The 18,434-nt window shown below is 40.2% G+C and overlaps 1 protein-coding gene across 3 annotated transcripts; it reads right to left on the bottom strand.

The window, feature by feature from the left end:
• Positions 1-289: 289 nt before the first annotated feature.
• On the bottom strand, positions 290-18,069 carry fbxl2 (F-box and leucine-rich repeat protein 2). Of its 3 annotated transcripts, none has more exons than XM_067502409.1 (14): positions 17,489-18,069; positions 11,574-11,635; positions 8,168-8,222; positions 7,269-7,343; positions 6,979-7,073; positions 6,284-6,448; positions 5,055-5,181; positions 3,809-3,883; positions 3,578-3,708; positions 3,282-3,342; positions 3,120-3,164; positions 2,912-2,968; positions 2,583-2,795; positions 290-2,370 (listed from the first exon to the last, which is right to left on the bottom strand). In XM_067502409.1, exons 1-14 carry the CDS (start codon positions 17,516-17,518, stop codon positions 2,263-2,265), a joined length of 1,299 nt encoding a protein of 432 aa, XP_067358510.1. In that variant the 5' UTR covers positions 17,519-18,069; the 3' UTR covers positions 290-2,262. The 3 variants fall into 3 exon arrangements, with proteins under 3 accessions (XP_067358510.1, XP_067358500.1, XP_067358517.1); XM_067502399.1 differs by having other exon boundaries at positions 11,574-11,638; positions 17,489-18,068; XM_067502416.1 differs by lacking the exon at positions 11,574-11,635 and having other exon boundaries at positions 17,489-18,067.
• Positions 18,070-18,434: the final 365 nt, after the last annotated feature.

Here is an 18,434-nt window from a genome sequence, read left to right as displayed (position 1 = left end):
TGGTTTGATCACGAAATGATCAAGCCTACTGTTAAGAACACTTCTACATTAATAGGGAGACTTCCATTAATTTAATAAAATTAAATATTTTTTTTATTGCTAAAGCCCTACTGTAAAAGTGTCACGAATCAAACAAACCCCACTGTTTATGTGGGTGTGTGTCGCCATCACAGATCTCTGCTGACACCTAGCGGGTCAGTTGTGGCTGGTTTGTATTCACTTTGCCGCAATTTACTGTTACGTGCTCTTTTACATATTCTGTGACAAATCTGACACTGGAGAGACAAGGCACATTTACTATTAGTCACTTTTATTTATTCATTTATTTTTTTCATGAATTTAATTATTTTCTTTAACATAAATCTCTTAAAACATCTGTCAAAGAGAGGACATTAGTATCTCAGCCTGTCATGTCGGCTATGCATCTGAGTCTTTTTTCACCCTTATGTCTGCTCTCCTAGTTTCAGTCCTATCCATAGTCCTGCCAATCTCCCCAATCAATAAGCACTTGGCACTCCACAGCATTTGCCAGTCTCTTGTTTAGCACAGTATTGAAAGCTGCTTCTACTCTGTTGTATTGTTAGTGCTTCAAATAACAGTATATAATATTTAAATATTTCTTTGCATGGAAAGACAGCTAATGTTGAGATTCCATTGATCTGAAGGACTCTCTAAATAGAGAAAGAAAAAGGTTGGTCCTGGGGCTTTTCAGTCAATGTATATCACACTCCAGTCATTACATTTTGTAGGATTGGATAAATGGGAATTCGTTGTTGATCAATTAAATTCATTATACTGGCAGATTTCACCAGGCCTGTGCAAAATGCATCTACTGCTTGGGGCATTAAGAAAGTGTTGTATATTAATTAAAGACAATTTCAATAAATTGCCAATTACACAAAACTATAATAAATTAAATTTCAAATACATAAATGCATGTGATTGTCAAAACATTTAGGTGCATTTACACACATTCCCATACCCATTATCTCAGTTTTAAGCAAATTCACATTTCATTATAAAGCAAAGTTGCACCAATAGCACTGATTGAGGTCCAAATACACACAGCATTAAATCTGAATAATGGACTTTAGTGGTCAGTTAAAAAGAGGGGGTATACCACGGTTGTACCAGTGTTACTAGTGAGACTCGAATCCTACTGATGTAAACAAGGTTGTCTGTTGTACTAACCTAATCCAGGATGTAAACAAATGCTTAAATGGTCAAGTAGAGGCTAGTGCACAGGGCTACTGACAAGATTGGATCAAGGCCTACAAGCTAACATGACCACACAGTACACAGGAGATGCTGAGGCTCCAAATCTTAGGTCCAGTTTCCTTGACTCCATTTCAAAAAGAATGACAAACATATCTCCCTCTCTGTATAGACAAGCGTGGACAATTACAATAAGCACTGAAAAAAAAAAACTTTTTTTTGGCCTGGCCCAATTTTGAGTGAGTTGTAATTATTTTACATTGCACAACATTCTCTCTATAAACAGAATCAAAATCTCAACAGAAGTTTCTCAGATGCACGGATATGTCAAGTCTCCTTCTACACTTTCAGTTATTCCCAACTCTACCATACTAACGAGTTGAGCTGACTGTTTCGAAGTTTTAATGTCTATAGCAAGGAGATCTGCATTACCCACAACTCAGCTCTCCCATCGCTCCATGCGGCGTATTTATTGGTCAAAGCAAAATTAATCACAGAATGGTCACATAGAGGTGTTTTGTGATTGGTTGAGATGATACTCCACATAGAGCAAAGTGCTGTCCAACATGAGAATCTCATCTCTCTTTTTTTTTGTTTGAAAATGATGCTTTGTAGTTCCACTGTTCTGACTCTCCAGCTGTCCAGATAAAATCTTCTATGCCCACAGGTGTGAGGGTCAGGGGTGTAAGGAGCAGGATGCAGTGGATAATCTATTTTTGTCCTTACAGTGAGAGAGAGAGAGAGAAAATAAGACAGAGAGAAAAAGAGTTCATCCATCCATCCACGTTCCTTCCCATGCCCCCCTTCACACCAAAGCCTAGGGCTGCTGCAAAACTGATTGGTGAGCAAGAGGAGAGAGGAGGGGCGGGTTCAGCTGATCAGGGACCAGGAGCAATCAGTCAGTTTTGATCAGTGATCAGGAGCAGGAGGCGGGTCCAGCCCCTCCTCTCCCCTACATCTACCCCAGTTCCCACCCCAACCCCATTTCAGCCCATATCAGAGCAGCAGGACCTGTAGACAGAGGTGGCCCCCCCTGGCCCTCCACTGTCAGAGGATGATGCAGCAGCGGCACAGACGCTGGCCACCTCCATGTACAGAGGGAGGAGGTGTCACTGGGGCAAAGTAGGCATGGACCTTTATCTCTGGAAGGTGGGCCTGTATAGGAAAGAGGTATATAAAAAGTCAAAAAATTGAATGAAACAAGATGTAACATGGTCATTTGTGATCTTAAGAGGTGCTTGCTGATGGATTTTGTTAACCCTCAGACCAAGCAGAGAGGAGATTACAATTCCACAAATCCAGTCATCAATCAAAACATACTTTATGTGACCAAAAAAAGCTGTTAATTCATTCTGATTTCCACTGACCCGGATGCGTTTAATGCCAGCCCTGGTGACTTGCTGACAATCATAGAGCTCAATCCGTTCCAGACGATGGCAGCTCTTCAGGTGCTCGAGGGTAACATCAGTGATGAGGGGACAGTTGTCCAGTTCCACCACATTGAGGCGCTCTTGACCACAGGTGCTGTTGCTCAGAGCTCTAATGCCATCGTCTGTGATAAGCTCACAGTGGGACAGGGACTAGTCGCCCAGGACACAGTACACAGGGTTAAAGACACACATATAGATGGATTAAAGCTTCATAATCATGCAGATAGGTTGAGCAAAAGTTTAGAACTGCAGTTGTAAATGTTTACCAGTGCTTGCAGGTGAGGGCAGTGGATAGACAGCTGAACCAGAGTATTATCTGTCACCTAAAGAAAGGACAAAATTTATCAACATACTGTTCTCATGTTTTGAGAGGTATAGGTGAAGGCGACTGCCACTGTCCCTGAAGGGACAAGCCGAAAGCCATTGATCTTTTTTAAAAAATGACTTACATACTGAGGTCCATAACCTGCTTACCAAAATACATTCTTCTAAGTCCATTTTTTCAAGCTCATGACAATTCTGTGAAGATAAAAAGATTAATTTTAATAATGTAATGACAAAGTAATTTCATACTAAGGTATGAAATTAGGTAAGGTCAATTTATTAAGTGACCTAAGAAAAAGGCAGAAAAGTTACCCTGGCCAGCACAGTAAACCCTGCGTCTGTAACATGGGAGCATCGTGCTGCTTCAAGGATCCTGAGAACACATACAAAAATTGTTACTACTTAGAGTGTGGTGCAGCTGAAAAAAAATGTTTGTGGCTCATGTTTATTATTTAATGTTTTTATAACAACAATAAATCATTAGAGAACGGTGTAGAGAAGCTCCTCGCATGACTCAGTGTGCCAAAGCAAGCTGCTGATGTCCTTGTGAAGTATTGTGGAACAGGTGTTCCTGAGCATCTTTTTGTGTGTGTGTGTGTGTTTCTTACTTGAGATGGGGACAGTTTAGTCCCAGTGCAGTGAGAGAGGCATCGGTGATGTTACTGCAGCCAGACATACAGAGGATCTGTAATTTGTGGCATCCCCTGCACAAGCTAACCAGGCCTTCATCTGTTATTTGCTGTAGGCAACAGACACACAAAACAAATTACAAAAAACACAGAGGCAAAAAGACACATCCCTCTCCCTCCTCCCATGCCACAAGCAAATGTTTGTCTTACTGTGCAAGACTGCATATTGATGGTAGTGAGTTCTGGGCAGTGTTTCTGGAGGTGTTTCAATGCTCCATCATCCAGCTGTGTTAATTTAAAAATGCACAGTAATGAATATATGTACAACCAACAGTTGGGTTTGCTAAATTACATGTGAAAAAAAAACACAGGTAGGTTATACATTATATTGATTATATTTATGTGTGACAACAGTCTTGTGACACCCCAAAGATGATTTATGAGCTTTCATGTAAATTATTTAATCAAGAACAAAATTTACTAGAGTATTCTGAGAAAACTGAATTCACAGCCTAAGAAAAATAGGGTGACTTTACAAAGACAGCAGAAAAATAAAATGCTGAAACCAACACACCAAAAAAGTCAATGAGATGAGATTAAAGAACAAAAATTAAATATAAATACCAGAAGATGGATGTGTGCTGAGTTGGAAACAGCAAGTAGGGAAAAGGGCATATTACTGTTATGTTTTTTTGGTTTTTTTTGTCCTTTCATCTTATCCCAAGAGTTCAGGGTTGCCACAGCGGATCATTTTGTCTGCATGTTGATTTGGCACAGTTTTTACTCCAGATGTCCTTCCTGACACAACCCTCCCTAATTTCTACTGAGCTTATGACTGGCACTGCGTGGATCGTATGGGCTGTTGGGGGTTCAGGGTCTTGTCCAGGGACACTTTGGAGGGTGCTCTGGAAGAGCAGGGCGCGAAACTCTGACCCTATGGTCGATAGGCAGGTTTTTTTACAATCATCAGTATTTATAGATATTGGTTTTGAGTTTTATAATTTCTTTTTAAGTTTTCCTCAGCTAAGCAAAGCTTTAGCTGTTAGCTTTTTTCCCGAATGATTCTTCTGACTATACAATCGAAGAATGCAATGTATAATCCTTCTAATGAGTAAAAGAAAAACAAAATATTGATGAATGGTAAGTAGGAAAAATGGCAAAACCACAAATGTTTTATCCAACTCCTTTTTTTTAAAAAAGTTTGTGATAAAATGATAAATAAAACATTTTAAGCATTAATTCTGGTGTTTAAAATTTGGTTGTTATCTTTTCTCTTATGCTATTTGGGCCATAAACAAAGCTACACCTTAAGTGTTTAATTATCATTATCAGGCGAAAGTGTGTTTTAAAAAGGAACATATCTCCACAAAATTCGGTGATAAAAGAATATGACCCATGAAATAAAAATAAACACATTTCCCCTTCTATGAATGTGTGTATAAGTATAATACTGTACCTGTGTGCATCCTCTAAGGAACAGAGCTCGTAAACTGGTGCAACCTCTAGCCAGAGCCTCAATGCCATCACGTGTGATCTGGTCACACCACGACAGGTTCAACATCTCCAGCATTCTGCAGCCATCACTGAACATGGACACCCAGATAATCCACATACGTATAGACAATACAGTATCTACAGTGCATTCAGAAAATTCTCATACTACAATTGTTTAAATTCATTTTTTCTCATTAGTCTACACTCAGTACCCCATAATGAAAAAGTGAAAACTGAATTTTAGAAAGGTCTGTAAATTTATTCAAAAGAATATCAGCATCAGAATTCAGACCCGTGCTTCCCATTTCTCTTGATTGTTGTTGAGATGTTTCTACACCCTGACTGGAGTCTGGCTGTACTAAATTAAAATGATTGGAGGTGATTTGGAAAGGCACACACCTCTTTATAGAAGGCCCCACAGTTTACAAACCATCCTGTATCAGAGCAAAAGCCAATGAGATCAAACTTCCCGCAGAGGTCAGAAACAGGATTATTGCAAGGCACAGATCTGGGGAAGCCCACAAAGATCATTTCTACTGCACTGCAGACTCCAAAAAGCGCGGTGGCCTCCATAATTCTAAAACTGTAACTTCTCAAAGAAGTTTAGCACAACCAGGATTCTTCCAAGAGCTGGTCACCTGGCCAAAATGAGCGACTGGGGGAGAAAGGCTTTAGTAAAAAGATGACTAAGAATCCGATGGTCACTGTGACTGAGCTTCAGAGAGCCTGTGTTGAGATGGTTTCTCTCTGATGTCCTAGAGAGGCCCAGCCAGAGCCATGAGTAAAGTACTGAGTAAAGGGTCCGAATACTTAAGTACATGTAATAGTTTACATTTGTAAAATTCTGTTTTCACTTTGTCATTATGGGGTACTTAGTGTAGATTAATGAAAAAAATGAATTTAAACAACTGTACTATCAGACTGCAACTTTACAAAACTGGAAAAAGTGAAGTGGGTCTGGAAACGTTCTGAGTGCACTGCATATGTATCATTTTCTTAAAAGTTTAACACGGACCGATGTGCAGAAAGTCAAGAGACGGTGGGCATGTGTAAGAGAAATGCAGGCAATGTGTGTGTGAAGTTATGTGTGATCGTACAGCGTGTTCTCAGGGTGTGACCGGTGAGGACTTTGGGGAGAAACTGACAACTTGTTTTGTTGGGGTTTGGCTAGCAAGTGTGTGCTGGAGCTACCTGAGAGCCTTGAGGGAGTGGTTGCTGACGGACACACAGGAGGTGAGATCTAAGTGTTTGAGTTTGGAACAAAATTTGCTGAGGCTGAGGCAGGTGCTGTCTGTGATCTTGGTGCAGCCATTCAGGTTCAACACTTCGATGTTTTTGCAGTTCTGAGCAAATGTCCTGGGAAACAGTCAAACAGTGAGGAGGGAGAAGGGGAATTACTCAAGAGTCGCTTCATTGAATAAATAAGAAGTCAGATGCTGAGAGTTGCTTAGGAGCCAATTAACACACAGTCTACAGTCCCTTGGGAGGTTTTAATTCCTACTGTCCATTTATGTTGCTGTTATTTGTTTAGTTTTTTGTTTTTATTGCCCAACCTTTACTTCTTTTAAACCTTTTGGTGGTAGAGGGGAAGAGATCTTTAAGTAAAATCATGCATTAAGAGGTACAATTGTTTGACAGTAAAAAAACAAACATATTTTTTCCTATTTGTGTACACACTGAAGTAAGATTAAATGCTATTTGAAAAAGAGATTCTAGCGGACTCCCCTGGGAGTTAAAAAGTACAAGCTGCTTAAACTTTAAACATAATCCCACAGGGGGAAAGACGGCTTGTAATCAAACTAACAAGAAAATGACTTCAAAGTCAAAGCAGAACCACATCTCTTATACCAGTACAATATATGTCAGAGAGACAATGAAAATCTCACTTCATGGAGGCATCTCCCACACTCAGGCAGCCCCTGAGGCTCAGCTGCCTCAGGAAGCCTCCGCACCGCTTGGAAATATTCTCCACCACCCTCCCCTGCGAGACACAAAGACAGCGAGACTGACTTGACTTGGGCCTCAGGACAGAGCTGTGACGTCAAAGTTGGCACCAAAACCGAGTGACCCAGCACTAAGCCTGGGGCTGGATAATGCTACTCAAGTATATTCAACACACATGAAGCCCCATACTGTATAAGGAGGCACGCACATTAAAATGCAACACGCCCCTTACCTCTATGTCTGTCTGGAAATTAAACAAGTCGATCTTCTGCCAGTTGCTGCCATCTAGGGCCAGGACATTCCATGCCTGAGAGGGTGACAGACAGGTTGAGAACAGACACAGACAAGTAGGTCAGACAAAGGTGGGGGCAGACGACTTTGTTATATGGCATAAATGAATGAACATAATGGTTCAAAAGTACAGCTCTCTATGGGTTTGTGTAAACATGAACCATTCCCAGTTCATTGAGTCCAATGTGTGGATTTGAATGTGTGAAACTGAACTTTGGATTCTGCAATGTTGAACAGACAGAACAAGATACTTGAAGTGTCATCTTAGGCTCTAGGAAATTACAGTGAGGGTTTTATTTACTTTCTAGTTAAGACCATTGATCCATTAATTAAGATAACTGGCAGACAAACCACCGTTGGAAAATTCTGTACTCAGCAGAAACCAAAGCAATAACTTTGGTTTTCTTTGTTTTTTATTTTCTGTTTTTTTTTTGTTTTTTTTTTCACAGATATAGAAAAAGATCAAAACTGTACCCTGGGCCTTGTCTACAACAAATTAGTAACATTATCCTTACAGGAATACAATGGAGCTGTTGTAAGAGAAGCAGCCACCGCAGCTCTGGATTCACAGTCCCCGTGCCAAGTGAATGTTATTATTCACAGACAGCTCATTCATAAATGGCTTTCAGCTGCAGTGCACTGTGTGAAAGGGTTGGTCCCCTTCACACAGCCAGCAGATGGCACTACATTATAGACTTTTCTAGAGAATACAAAATGTCTATATTCAGAAATTTCTGGTTTTATTTTAACCATTGCATCGTTTGGAATCCTTTCTTTTAAAACAATGAGTGTGTTAGTCCATAGTGGGTGGTTTGGAGGTGTAGAGAGGAAAGTGCTTACCTTGGACACTTGGGCACACCTACAGAGTGTAACCACATCTAAATAGGAGAATATTCTAGCAAGAGAAACAAAAAGACAGAATGGATTGGTCTCAGATCATTGATCATTTTAGATATAGAGCTTTTTTCTCCCCAACTTAACTTTACATTTGAATAGTTATCCTTTTGTGCAAGTGTATATATGATTTTTTTGTAAGTCTGTAGAAAACAGAACAATCGCTGTGTTTGCTTGGTGGCAGGAGTGCCTCACAGACAGGCAGTCTTTGAGCTGTGGGCCGTTCAGCCACAAAGGGCCGCATGCAGCAGGCTACTGGGTCAGCTCAATCCATTAATCTGCCAATGAGTAATCTCTGGCACTCAGACATGCAAGGCCACAGAGAGCCTGGGACAAACCTACTGCAAATACATATATAGATCAGCCACAACTTTAAATCCAAAATGTTAGTTTCAATGTTATGCTGGATAGGGTTTAACATGGTCATCCTGACTGCTGGGCTACACAACCTATAAACAGCAAGCTGCAATACACTCCTGTCAATCATGGCTGGCATTTAATTTTTCCCATGCCAGTAAAACTGCCAGGTAGATTTATTGTTGTGTCTAATAGGTGTATACAGGAGCATACACGCATATATGACAATGTGTATCTTGTCTGGGTTTCCAGGGATTACACTGTCTGTAATTGCTTAGAGAAGTAAAGGGACAATCTATAGAAACTCTGAGGTATTCAGGGAGTTGTCATGGTGCCAAAGCTTTGAGTGCAGCTGGGGTCTGAATGTCCTTTTAACCCTTGAAAACAGGAGCTGGCCTTTGTTTCCTTCATATAGACACAGACAAAGGCTGTATTTTTATGTGTGTTGGGCAAAGGCATGTTGGAACTATACTATGTTGGAATAATCTATACTAGTGTCAGGCAGTATATGCATACAATAAACAAATAACAGCAAAGACATACACTTCCATCCGTCTATCAATTATCTTAAATGCTTATCCTGTTCTGTACCAGCTGTACCAGCATCTTATACCAGCTGTCATTGGATGAAAGCCGGGGTACACCCTGGACAGGTCACCACCCTGTCTCGGAGCCAACACAGACAACCAGTCACAGTCATAGTCACACAGAAAAGCAATTTCTAGTCACCAATAAAGCCAGGGATTCAAACCAGGTACCTTCTAGTGAGGCCACAGTACTAACCATTCCACTGCTGTGCTACCTATTGCCATGGAATGGCACATGTCAAACACCTGAACATAAACACTCCTTAATGTGATTTCAGACCACCAGAAAAGCTGACCAATCAAGCAACCACTCATTGATCTCCCTTCTAATAACTGGTTAATGTCTGTGACAGTGGTCATTGATTGTCTATTTTAATCAGACACAATTTGATCTTCCATTACACATGTGGGAAAGTTCTTTTACCAAAAACAAAAAAATTGTTACTCATACTCACTGCCAGACTGATTCTGAGCCATATTAAACTATTTGACATTAGAACTTAAAAACAAAACCAGTTATATGATCAGAACAGAGATTGTTGAATACAGCTAGACTGCAGCTACATACTTGACATCAGAGAGTGAGGGGAAAAAAAAGACAACAGAACGGAGAGGGGGAGGCATAACAGCAACAACCTCACGAGTAGCCTATTTTATTCAAATTATTAAACAAAAATAACAGCCTCCGAACATAAAACAGAAAATAAGTTAATGCCTTTGAGTAAGCATTGCTTATTCTGACACAGTACATAACAGGATTTTAATAGAGCACAGTCCCATTTGTTGACAAAATGTACACCTGGTCCTTCTAGCAAGGCTAGATAAGAGAGTCAAGCCTTCACCATGAGTCTAGGACTGGTTGCTATAGGAACTTCAGCCAGACATAAATTTGGGTGGGGGGAGGATGCTGAGTCAGTGCTTCTGGGTAAGAGGACCCTGAATCACACAGACTCGCTCCGAGGCTTTTCTGTCAAACAAGGTTCTTCTATATTACAGCACAGTTTTTCACAGTTTATATCAATGCTGTACAGGCCTGAATAACAGCAGAGTGCACGGGCTGAAAGGCAGATATGCGCGAAAACAGTTCAGGTACTCCAGCTCAGTCACACTGGTAAAGCTAATTAACAATAAATTCAAATAACAGGTTAATTAGCCAATATTTCCACAACAACATACTCGCCAATATGCCATGAGAGATCTATTCCATTAATAGAATAGAAAATTTTCATCGAAATATGCTGCATAACTTACTAACGTTACAAGCTGAGCTGGCAGCAGTGAGGAGATATTGCATCTAAAGTTTTGTAAGAGTGGCTCGCCCTTCAAGCCAATCAGAGAAGGTCAAACCCTGTGCTTCATATGTAGATGTAAGGGATACCGAGAGTGTTTCTATGAAACACAATGTGCTTTGACAGAGCATCAGGATTTGGTGGATTGATTCTGAATGTCATGATACAGCTATCTTGATTCCCAAAAATCCAATTAAGTAGGTTTGACTGTTTGTCTATGAGTTGTAAGCTGCAATTAATGGTCAACTGATTGACTAATTAACGGAAATGAATATGTATAACTTATACCGTATTTCAAGTTAAGGTAATAAGCATTTACTGGTTAAATCTTCTCAAATGCCTTATCTCAAATTCTGAGGATTTTAAACTGGGGATTTCTAAACTTTCCATGGTTTAAAGACTTAACTACACTTACTGCAATCTTAATGAGTTTTCCTGCTGTAAATGTCTGACATTGCCACATGTGACAGCAGGTCATGGGTTATAAGTAGTGGGTACAAGTTTTTAATTCCACCAGTGAAAGTGTGCTGGTAGTGAGGGGTAAACTGGCAGTCTCTGCTGTGCACAGCTGGATCCGCAGAAGAGCGAAGCACTGCGGAATTCCCCACAAGCTAAGACAAGTTATTTATAGCAGACATAACAGACATAAAGTTTGCATAGGCCCAGGAGTGTTTCACAACTGCACACATAGAAACACACACACACAACTTACACACACAGTATGTAAGATGGGAAATAAGCAATATATGTCATGTTTCTAACATACACACAAGAACAAACTCCATACAGAAATCAGTGTGAAGGATGGAGATGGTTGAGTGCTTATGTGAAGTCAGATTTATGACTTATTTATAGCAAAACAAAATACATTGCTCTGTAGGTCACATGTTAACAGAGCCACATTTGACACTAGTAACCAGCTGCCATTTACAACACATACAAAGTCACCTACAGGACACAATACACAGAGCTAGTGACAAAACAAACACTCTCCTACACATTTTTCAAGGTTGCGTCAGCTAATGAGTAACCCTGACCTAGGACCTTGTCCCAAGGTATGCAGTGATGTATTTTGTGTGTGTGTGTATCAGGGAAGGCATTTGACATCACTAATCTTACCTAAGAAGAAGCTCTTTGGGGAGCTTCTTGTTAATGGGGGCTTCCTCACTGTTTGAGAACACCTGCTGAAACACAAGATAAACAACAGTAAGTGATTGTGTCCGTGTGTGGGTTTAAGGTGGTCAAGAGTGATGATACAGAAACAAGACACAGAAATTGAAGAATAACACTCTGACCAAAACAAGAAGACCATTGCATGACATTAACCTTTTCAATGTGATTAAAGGGCCTGTCCTTCTTCTGCTTAATATGGATTCAAGCCAATTCTGCGCTTCTCTTACTTGATGTTAGTGTAGCTCCTGACACCACAGATCACTACATTCTCGGTTAAATCTTACTGTCTGAAGAAAGTGCGTTTTCTATAATAAAGACACATGAACATTTTCTAATGGGAAATACAGGGTACTCAAAAGACTCTGTTCTCTGTCCTCTGCTTTTCTCTCTTTAGATCTGACTTATTGGACCATACATATACAATCATGGGATTCATTTCCACTTCTATGCTGATGATACTCTGCTGTATGCACCGGTAAAAGCAGCATCTTTTCCACTGTGAAAATATGAATGTCACAGAATTTCCTCCTCCAAAATTCAGGTAGAATGGAGATGTGACCAGTTTGATTGGTTAACAGTAACCTTCAGCATCTGTGTTTCATAGCCAAGAATCATAGCATTGCATTGGGTCAAGCTCTCTTATTTCATCACCACATTAAACATGATAATTTACTTTCTCTTACTGATGCAAGATAGCTAGTTTTCTCATTTCTGTCCATGGTAGATGGTAGAGACAATAATTTGCACTTTTGTTTTATCCAGACTAGGATATAACATTACGTTTTTTAATGGAGTACCACTTGCTAGTACTATAAGTATGAAATTTGTTTATAAAACTAGAATTCTGACTAAATGCAGAAAATGTGGCCAAATTATAGCTATTTTACCTTCCCTTCATTGGCTTCTACTTGCAAATCACTTATATCAAATCAGATTTTAAGGTGCTTTTAATGACATAAAATCTTAAAGTGAAGGGCCTCCTCAAACCTTAAACTATATATTGCTACCTTTTATTAGCCGCATTTAAATACTGACCTAAACCTCTTTTATATGCCTTAACTTAAGGCATAATTAGTAGTGTAGTAACAGATTATCAAGGGCTCGAACGTGTTACCAATCCTTAGCCTGTGGGTAAGTTTTATTTTCAATAATTCTATACTGAACCTCGTAAGTACAGTATAGATCATTCAATTCTATAAATAAGATTTTTTAAAAACCTCTTCCTCTCCCTAACCCTGTGTTTTGCCTCTCAAACACAACAGCATCCAGGCTGTGTCCCCTATTTTTTTTCTCTCTACTTTACTGTCCCTACTTCAGTTAGGCTCTTTGTCGTGGACAATTCGCTGTCCTGGGACTTCCTCTATTTGCCTAGCTGTAGATGGCCCTTTCCATAGTGGTGGATCTGGATCTTTGTCCCCAAAAGTCTCAGTTTCTTCCTGTCTCTCTTTCTTTCTTGTCTTGTGTCCCGTTGGGTGTGTTTGTTACTTCTTCAGACGTGTGAATGATGGGCTTGGGTTTTATGTCTTTGTACTCTGTCATCTTTACAGGTCTTCATAAATTAAAAGGACGTCATACAGATTCTGATTTGTTTTCTGTTGGCGTCACCTGAGAGCTGCTAAGCATCCTCCCCAATCAAATTCTTTATGTTTATAATCTATAATGTGTCATTCAGATTTTCTATAATTCTATATCTACTATGTTGCTCCACATTACATCCACTTCATATAATCTTCCCAATTCGAAATGTGTTGATGAAAACAGACCCATGCAAAAGCTTTATAGAGTTACTAATGATAATCAAGCTATTACTTCCTTAAGCTATGCTAAAAAAAAAAAACAAGCCAGAGCTCCATTTGGTTTCCATGTCTCCTCTTTACCAGCTTATAATTCTGTTAGCCTGGTCAGCTTGTTGGCATGCTTATCGCAATTAGTCTACTCACTGGATGTCTGGCCATCTGCTGAGTGGGACACACTCACACACATGCTTACATGCTCACAGGTGATTCAAATCAGACCTCTCTGTTTGAAGAACAGACGCAGAACATTCTAGATTCTATGTAGGCTGTATTCAGCCATGAATTTAAATCATGGCAAACACCCACATTCGCAGTAGCTCTGCAGACATGCATTCTGCCAGTGATAAACTTGTATACTCAAAGACTCAGGGATTGTATCTAATGAGGATGACTCCCTGCTGTTCCACATGCAAATCCAAACACTAAAATGGGGAAAACACAAAGGGGAGTGAGGAGTGGCACAGGGGGAGCAAAGGTAGATTTAGAAAATAATCTGGCTAAAACTACCTCTATGACAGACACAAAGTCCTTGAAAGAGAAAGAAATAAAGGAAAGGGGAATGAAGACAGGAGAAAGAGGGAGGAAGAGGTGGGGCAGGGAAAATAAGAGACAAAGACAAACAAAAAAATTGTGCTAGAGTCATGGGACTACTGGTAAAATGTGTCCACAAGTCATAGTTAAAATTAGAGAGTGAAAGAACAGTAGTGAGATAGGAGGAACTGGTAAGGAAGTGAAGGCCATTTAAGAGGAAGTGGGGTCAAGAAGACAAAAGTGAGAGAGAGAGAGCTGGTCCAGCAAAAGATTAACTAAATTGGTTTGAATTTAAATGTCTACGTTCAGGTAACAACAGAACAAACAAAGTGGTCTGAAACACAGATCCTTAATCTGAACCTACTGATTAACTACATCTAATAATAGGCTGGAGGATATAGTTAAAAGGTTTTCCATTATAAGTCTCAGCATACCCCTGAACTAAAGAACACAATACTACAATCTACCTATTGGGGTTGGGGTCAACTACTGTATACCACTATAGAAGGGTTAATAATGTTTCAACAAAGGTTCTATACAAATACTTTAGAAGAGAGTCTTCCTCATTACCAGGCCAGCTTTAGTTTGTTATACTTAGTGCCTTGTCAACTGAGGAAACATAATGTAAACTGACCTAAGTGTACATGTACTAAATGACAGAACATGACCGGACAAGACACAAGACCTGCAGTTTATTGACTCAGTGTCTTTCTAATGCCAGAGGTGGCTTAGGATTTAGAACTAGATTTAGACTTAATTCCAAACCACCTCTGTAACACATCACCCACCTTTGACCTCACATGTTTACAAACAATCTACAGAAACTAGTGTGTTATAGTCAAAATAGCAGTGGCAAAGCACATAGGCAGCAAAACTTTGAAAATTATGTACTTAGAAAAAAAGGTAAATGAAATTGCTACAGAGGCCAGTTCTAACCCTGCAGTTTGAGTGATATAGCTGCAGCCTACAAGACACTTTTAATAATGTACTTGTAAACTGAAACATAACTTGCAATGTGTAATGGCATCCAATACTCCCCAGACTAACAAGACATTGAAAGCATTGTAAATAAAGATGAAGACATTTTAAATGAGTGAAACAAATCATCCACTATATTTTCCATATATATTTAGCCATGAACATGTATGTGGTGAAACAATCAGTCATTTATTAAAGGAAAGACACCAAATATAGTGGCTTTACTGCTATTTTCCTTTTAAATTACTCAGAGTTGCCATTAATTATTAATTATTAAAACTTTCTCTATCAATTCATCTTATAATTAAATTCTCAATTAACTTAATATTTGGTCTTTGGAACATGTACAAGTAAGAGGACAAAGTAATTGGATTATGTTTTTTTTTTGTAGAACCAAAAATAATAGTTGTACTTCAAGCATAAAAACACCATATTCTGATTTGTGTAGGTGATTTTGTTAAACAATGTACTTAAATGATTAAGTGTATATTGCTGAATTAACTTCTGCTCATTGACCAAAAGACTAATCCTAGCAGGGTTTTTAGACTACTAGTAAGACAAAATGAGCAATCAATATCATATATAAGCTAAAGAACTAATTCAGAAATGCAATTACCTTCCCACATTTTAAAACATGTTCATTTTAATCAACAATTCTACAGCTCTAAACGGTCAAGACTTGTGTATTAAAATATATTTATATTAGCATAATGTCTCTTCTCAGTGTTATGTAAATCAAACTCCTTCAAAAAAGTTGCCAGATGCAGTAATATGATGTGTTACAGGTGTGTAATCTCGACAGTGGTTCTGGCATTATGACTTTCAAAGCCATCTCTGATACACAGGCTTCATTAAAATTATCAACCCTGTATTCTGGTGCCATCCTCCTCTGTGTCAGCAGAGCAGCATTCCCAAGCAGGGAGTTCCTCTCTGCATTTCCTAGACAGTGTAAAACAGGGTGGATAATGCAAATCTGGCTCAGATCTCGAGTTTCTTTAGCACAATAAAGTATCTACGAAGATTTTAGATCTGGGTTACATGGTGTGCTCAATTCCTGGCCAACAATTCAACAACTACAAGGGCCTTGTGCCAGATGTTCATTAGAAAACATCATCTCAGGTGTTGTGCTATTAGACAATCCTCCCAAGTCCTAATATATTACCCCCACACTCTTCAGTCTGTGTCTCTTACACATCAGCTTTGTTCCCACTGTTCACTCATTTTCATCGAAGAAGCTCACAGCTCTGTTGAGAAATCCACCAACACACGTCAGCACTACTACCACCTTCTGTTCCCATTCACTCAAATGTAGAAAAACATGTCTGTACAAACACCTGATGGAGACAGTCAAGTATTATCAAGTCAAACCCTAAGGAATCTCAAGAATGTCTAAATGATTTTTTAGATAACCATGGTGACAGCTTATCGGAATCTCAACCAGTTGGACAGGAGTTGATTTATGGCTTGTGCACAATTATGAAGATAGTGCTGACACAGCAAAACACCAATTTTCTCACCACAGGCATTACAGGTTGTTTGATGTAAGTTGTGTTTCAAAGCTATCAGTAAAACTGTATGGAGTTGAGGTTCAATGTGTTAGGAGGTATTTGTATTTTGCTTTTCAACTCGTGTTTCCTTTATAATTCAATTGCGCTGCATATAATATATAAAATATAACTCACTGTACCGGGTTAAACTACACATCAGTGTATAGTGTAGTAAAAGTTAGCATAAGATCCTGTATTAACAATAAATTCTCGGCCATAACAATGCAATTGTATACATAAAAACTGTTATTGAGTCTCCATTGTAAGTTTACTGTTAACAGAATATTTTGCTACTAATGATCCTTAAGAATACTTCTTTCATCATTTAATTTGAGGCAATGGAGGATGTGTGTTCACCGCCTTCCTGCAACAGTTATTAGGGGAATAATGAAAGGTTATAGGAGGAAGGAGGAAACATGGAAACCTCATTTGTATTACTCATGACAGACACACACACACACACACACATATATATATGTATATATATACATATATATACATATATATAATAGCTGAGTGTTGAACACAAAAGGGCCCTTCTGTAGTGTGCCAGTCAGTCACAAACCCACCCAAACCTCCCGGCACCTGTCATTCACAGGTATGACAGGATGTGCCACAGGTTTTGCAGTGTTCTCTGCCAAACCCAAGTGATGACTAACTGAATGCTGCTACGCTGCTTGTTTTTACATCCCTCTCCATCTGCAGCCCCCTCCTGAAAGCCTGTAACCTCAGGCGACAGTGCCAGCCAGCCTCGACCCTGATATATTGACAAGCCACAGCCCTCCTGTCCCGCAGTCCTGAGCTCCATGTTGTCACTGTCTACTGGTGCGGCAGGACAATAACAGGATTTTGGATTATCCTTGAGCAACAAAACGCCTCAGCTCCCGACTGCATGTAAAATTAGGAGCAGAGCACAGTCGACCACACACACACACTTTGCTTATACAAACTCCCACGTCTACTAGAAACAAACAGTTTAACCGCTGGTGGTCCACTCCCTCAGTCATACCTCGAACCGGCCCTTGGTGATACCGTTCATATCTGCGGCGGCACGTCCCTGCTACTAACCGCACACACACCAGTCGAGCCGTTTGACGAACGCCGTTATTGTTTTTGTCGCCGTTTTATTTTTGGTCGCTCGGAGCCGTGTAGGAGCCGAGCTGGAGCTGGAGCTGGGTCCTCGCCCCCTCCCCCCCACCAGCCGTCAGCGAGGCTCCAGTCTCCGGGTCAGTGAGGTGGTGAGGAGGGTGGTGTCGGTCCGTGGCGGTCCGTGGCGGCCTGCGGTAGCGTTAACGCTCGTTGTGTCGGAGAGCTGCGGCTCTCCAGCCCGTCTCGACACAGGGCTACCAAAATAACAATAATAACATGGACGGTCTGTCAAGTGACTTCACTTCCGCCTCTCCCTTCATCATCGCGCCAGCGCAGGTCAGCTGCCCCCAGGGCTCACAAGTTTGCTGAAGACACACGGAAAACCAACGATAATAAAAAATAATCATCTCTATTTCCTGCATCACACGCAAGGATACGGCAGCTGACACGGCCGTTTTGCTCCGTGTTTTCTGTTTACTTGAGGGGAAGGGGAGGGCGCATGTGACGTCATTGCTGCGGGAAAAACACGCGTGGTCGATTTGTTTTGATTGTGGGGTCTTGCAGAGATTTTGGAGAATTGCGACAAACGGCGTTTCGAACGGCCCTCACCACGGCAGTGACGGGTGGAGCAGCACCGAGACGCGACCTGACACCAGGTCCCGGCTCTGGTTCGGGGAAGGAAACCTTCGCATCTGTGAGCGCCTGATCCAGGCTTCAAGATATTCTGCCCATTAGTAATGTGTAACAGCAGTCACACTCAGGCTTCAACCTGCAGACACACACCCAAAACACTCTTCCTGTGTTATATAAACGGTTTAGATATAAACACAAGTGGAAGAAATACTAAAGTAAAAATACAAATGCAC

This window comes from Channa argus, chromosome 1 (genome assembly GCF_033026475.1).
Source record: "Channa argus isolate prfri chromosome 1, Channa argus male v1.0, whole genome shotgun sequence".
Classification (NCBI taxonomy): domain Eukaryota; kingdom Metazoa; phylum Chordata; class Actinopteri; order Anabantiformes; family Channidae; genus Channa; species Channa argus.
Note: the sequence above shows the minus strand (reverse complement) of the source record. Positions and strands in the feature narration are given on the sequence as shown.

Coding starts and splice junctions, on each gene's coding strand:
- fbxl2 (XM_067502399.1), bottom strand. CDS start 17,518: ATGAACGGTATCACCAAGGGCCGGTTCGAG. Junction 7,344..8,167: donor GGTGTGCCCAAGTGTCCAAG/GTAAGCACTTTC, acceptor TCACCCTCTCAG/GCATGGAATGTCCTGGCCCT. Junction 5,182..6,283: donor CACTCCCTCAAGGCTCTCAG/GTAGCTCCAGCA, acceptor GTCCATGTTCAG/TGATGGCTGCAGAATGCTGG.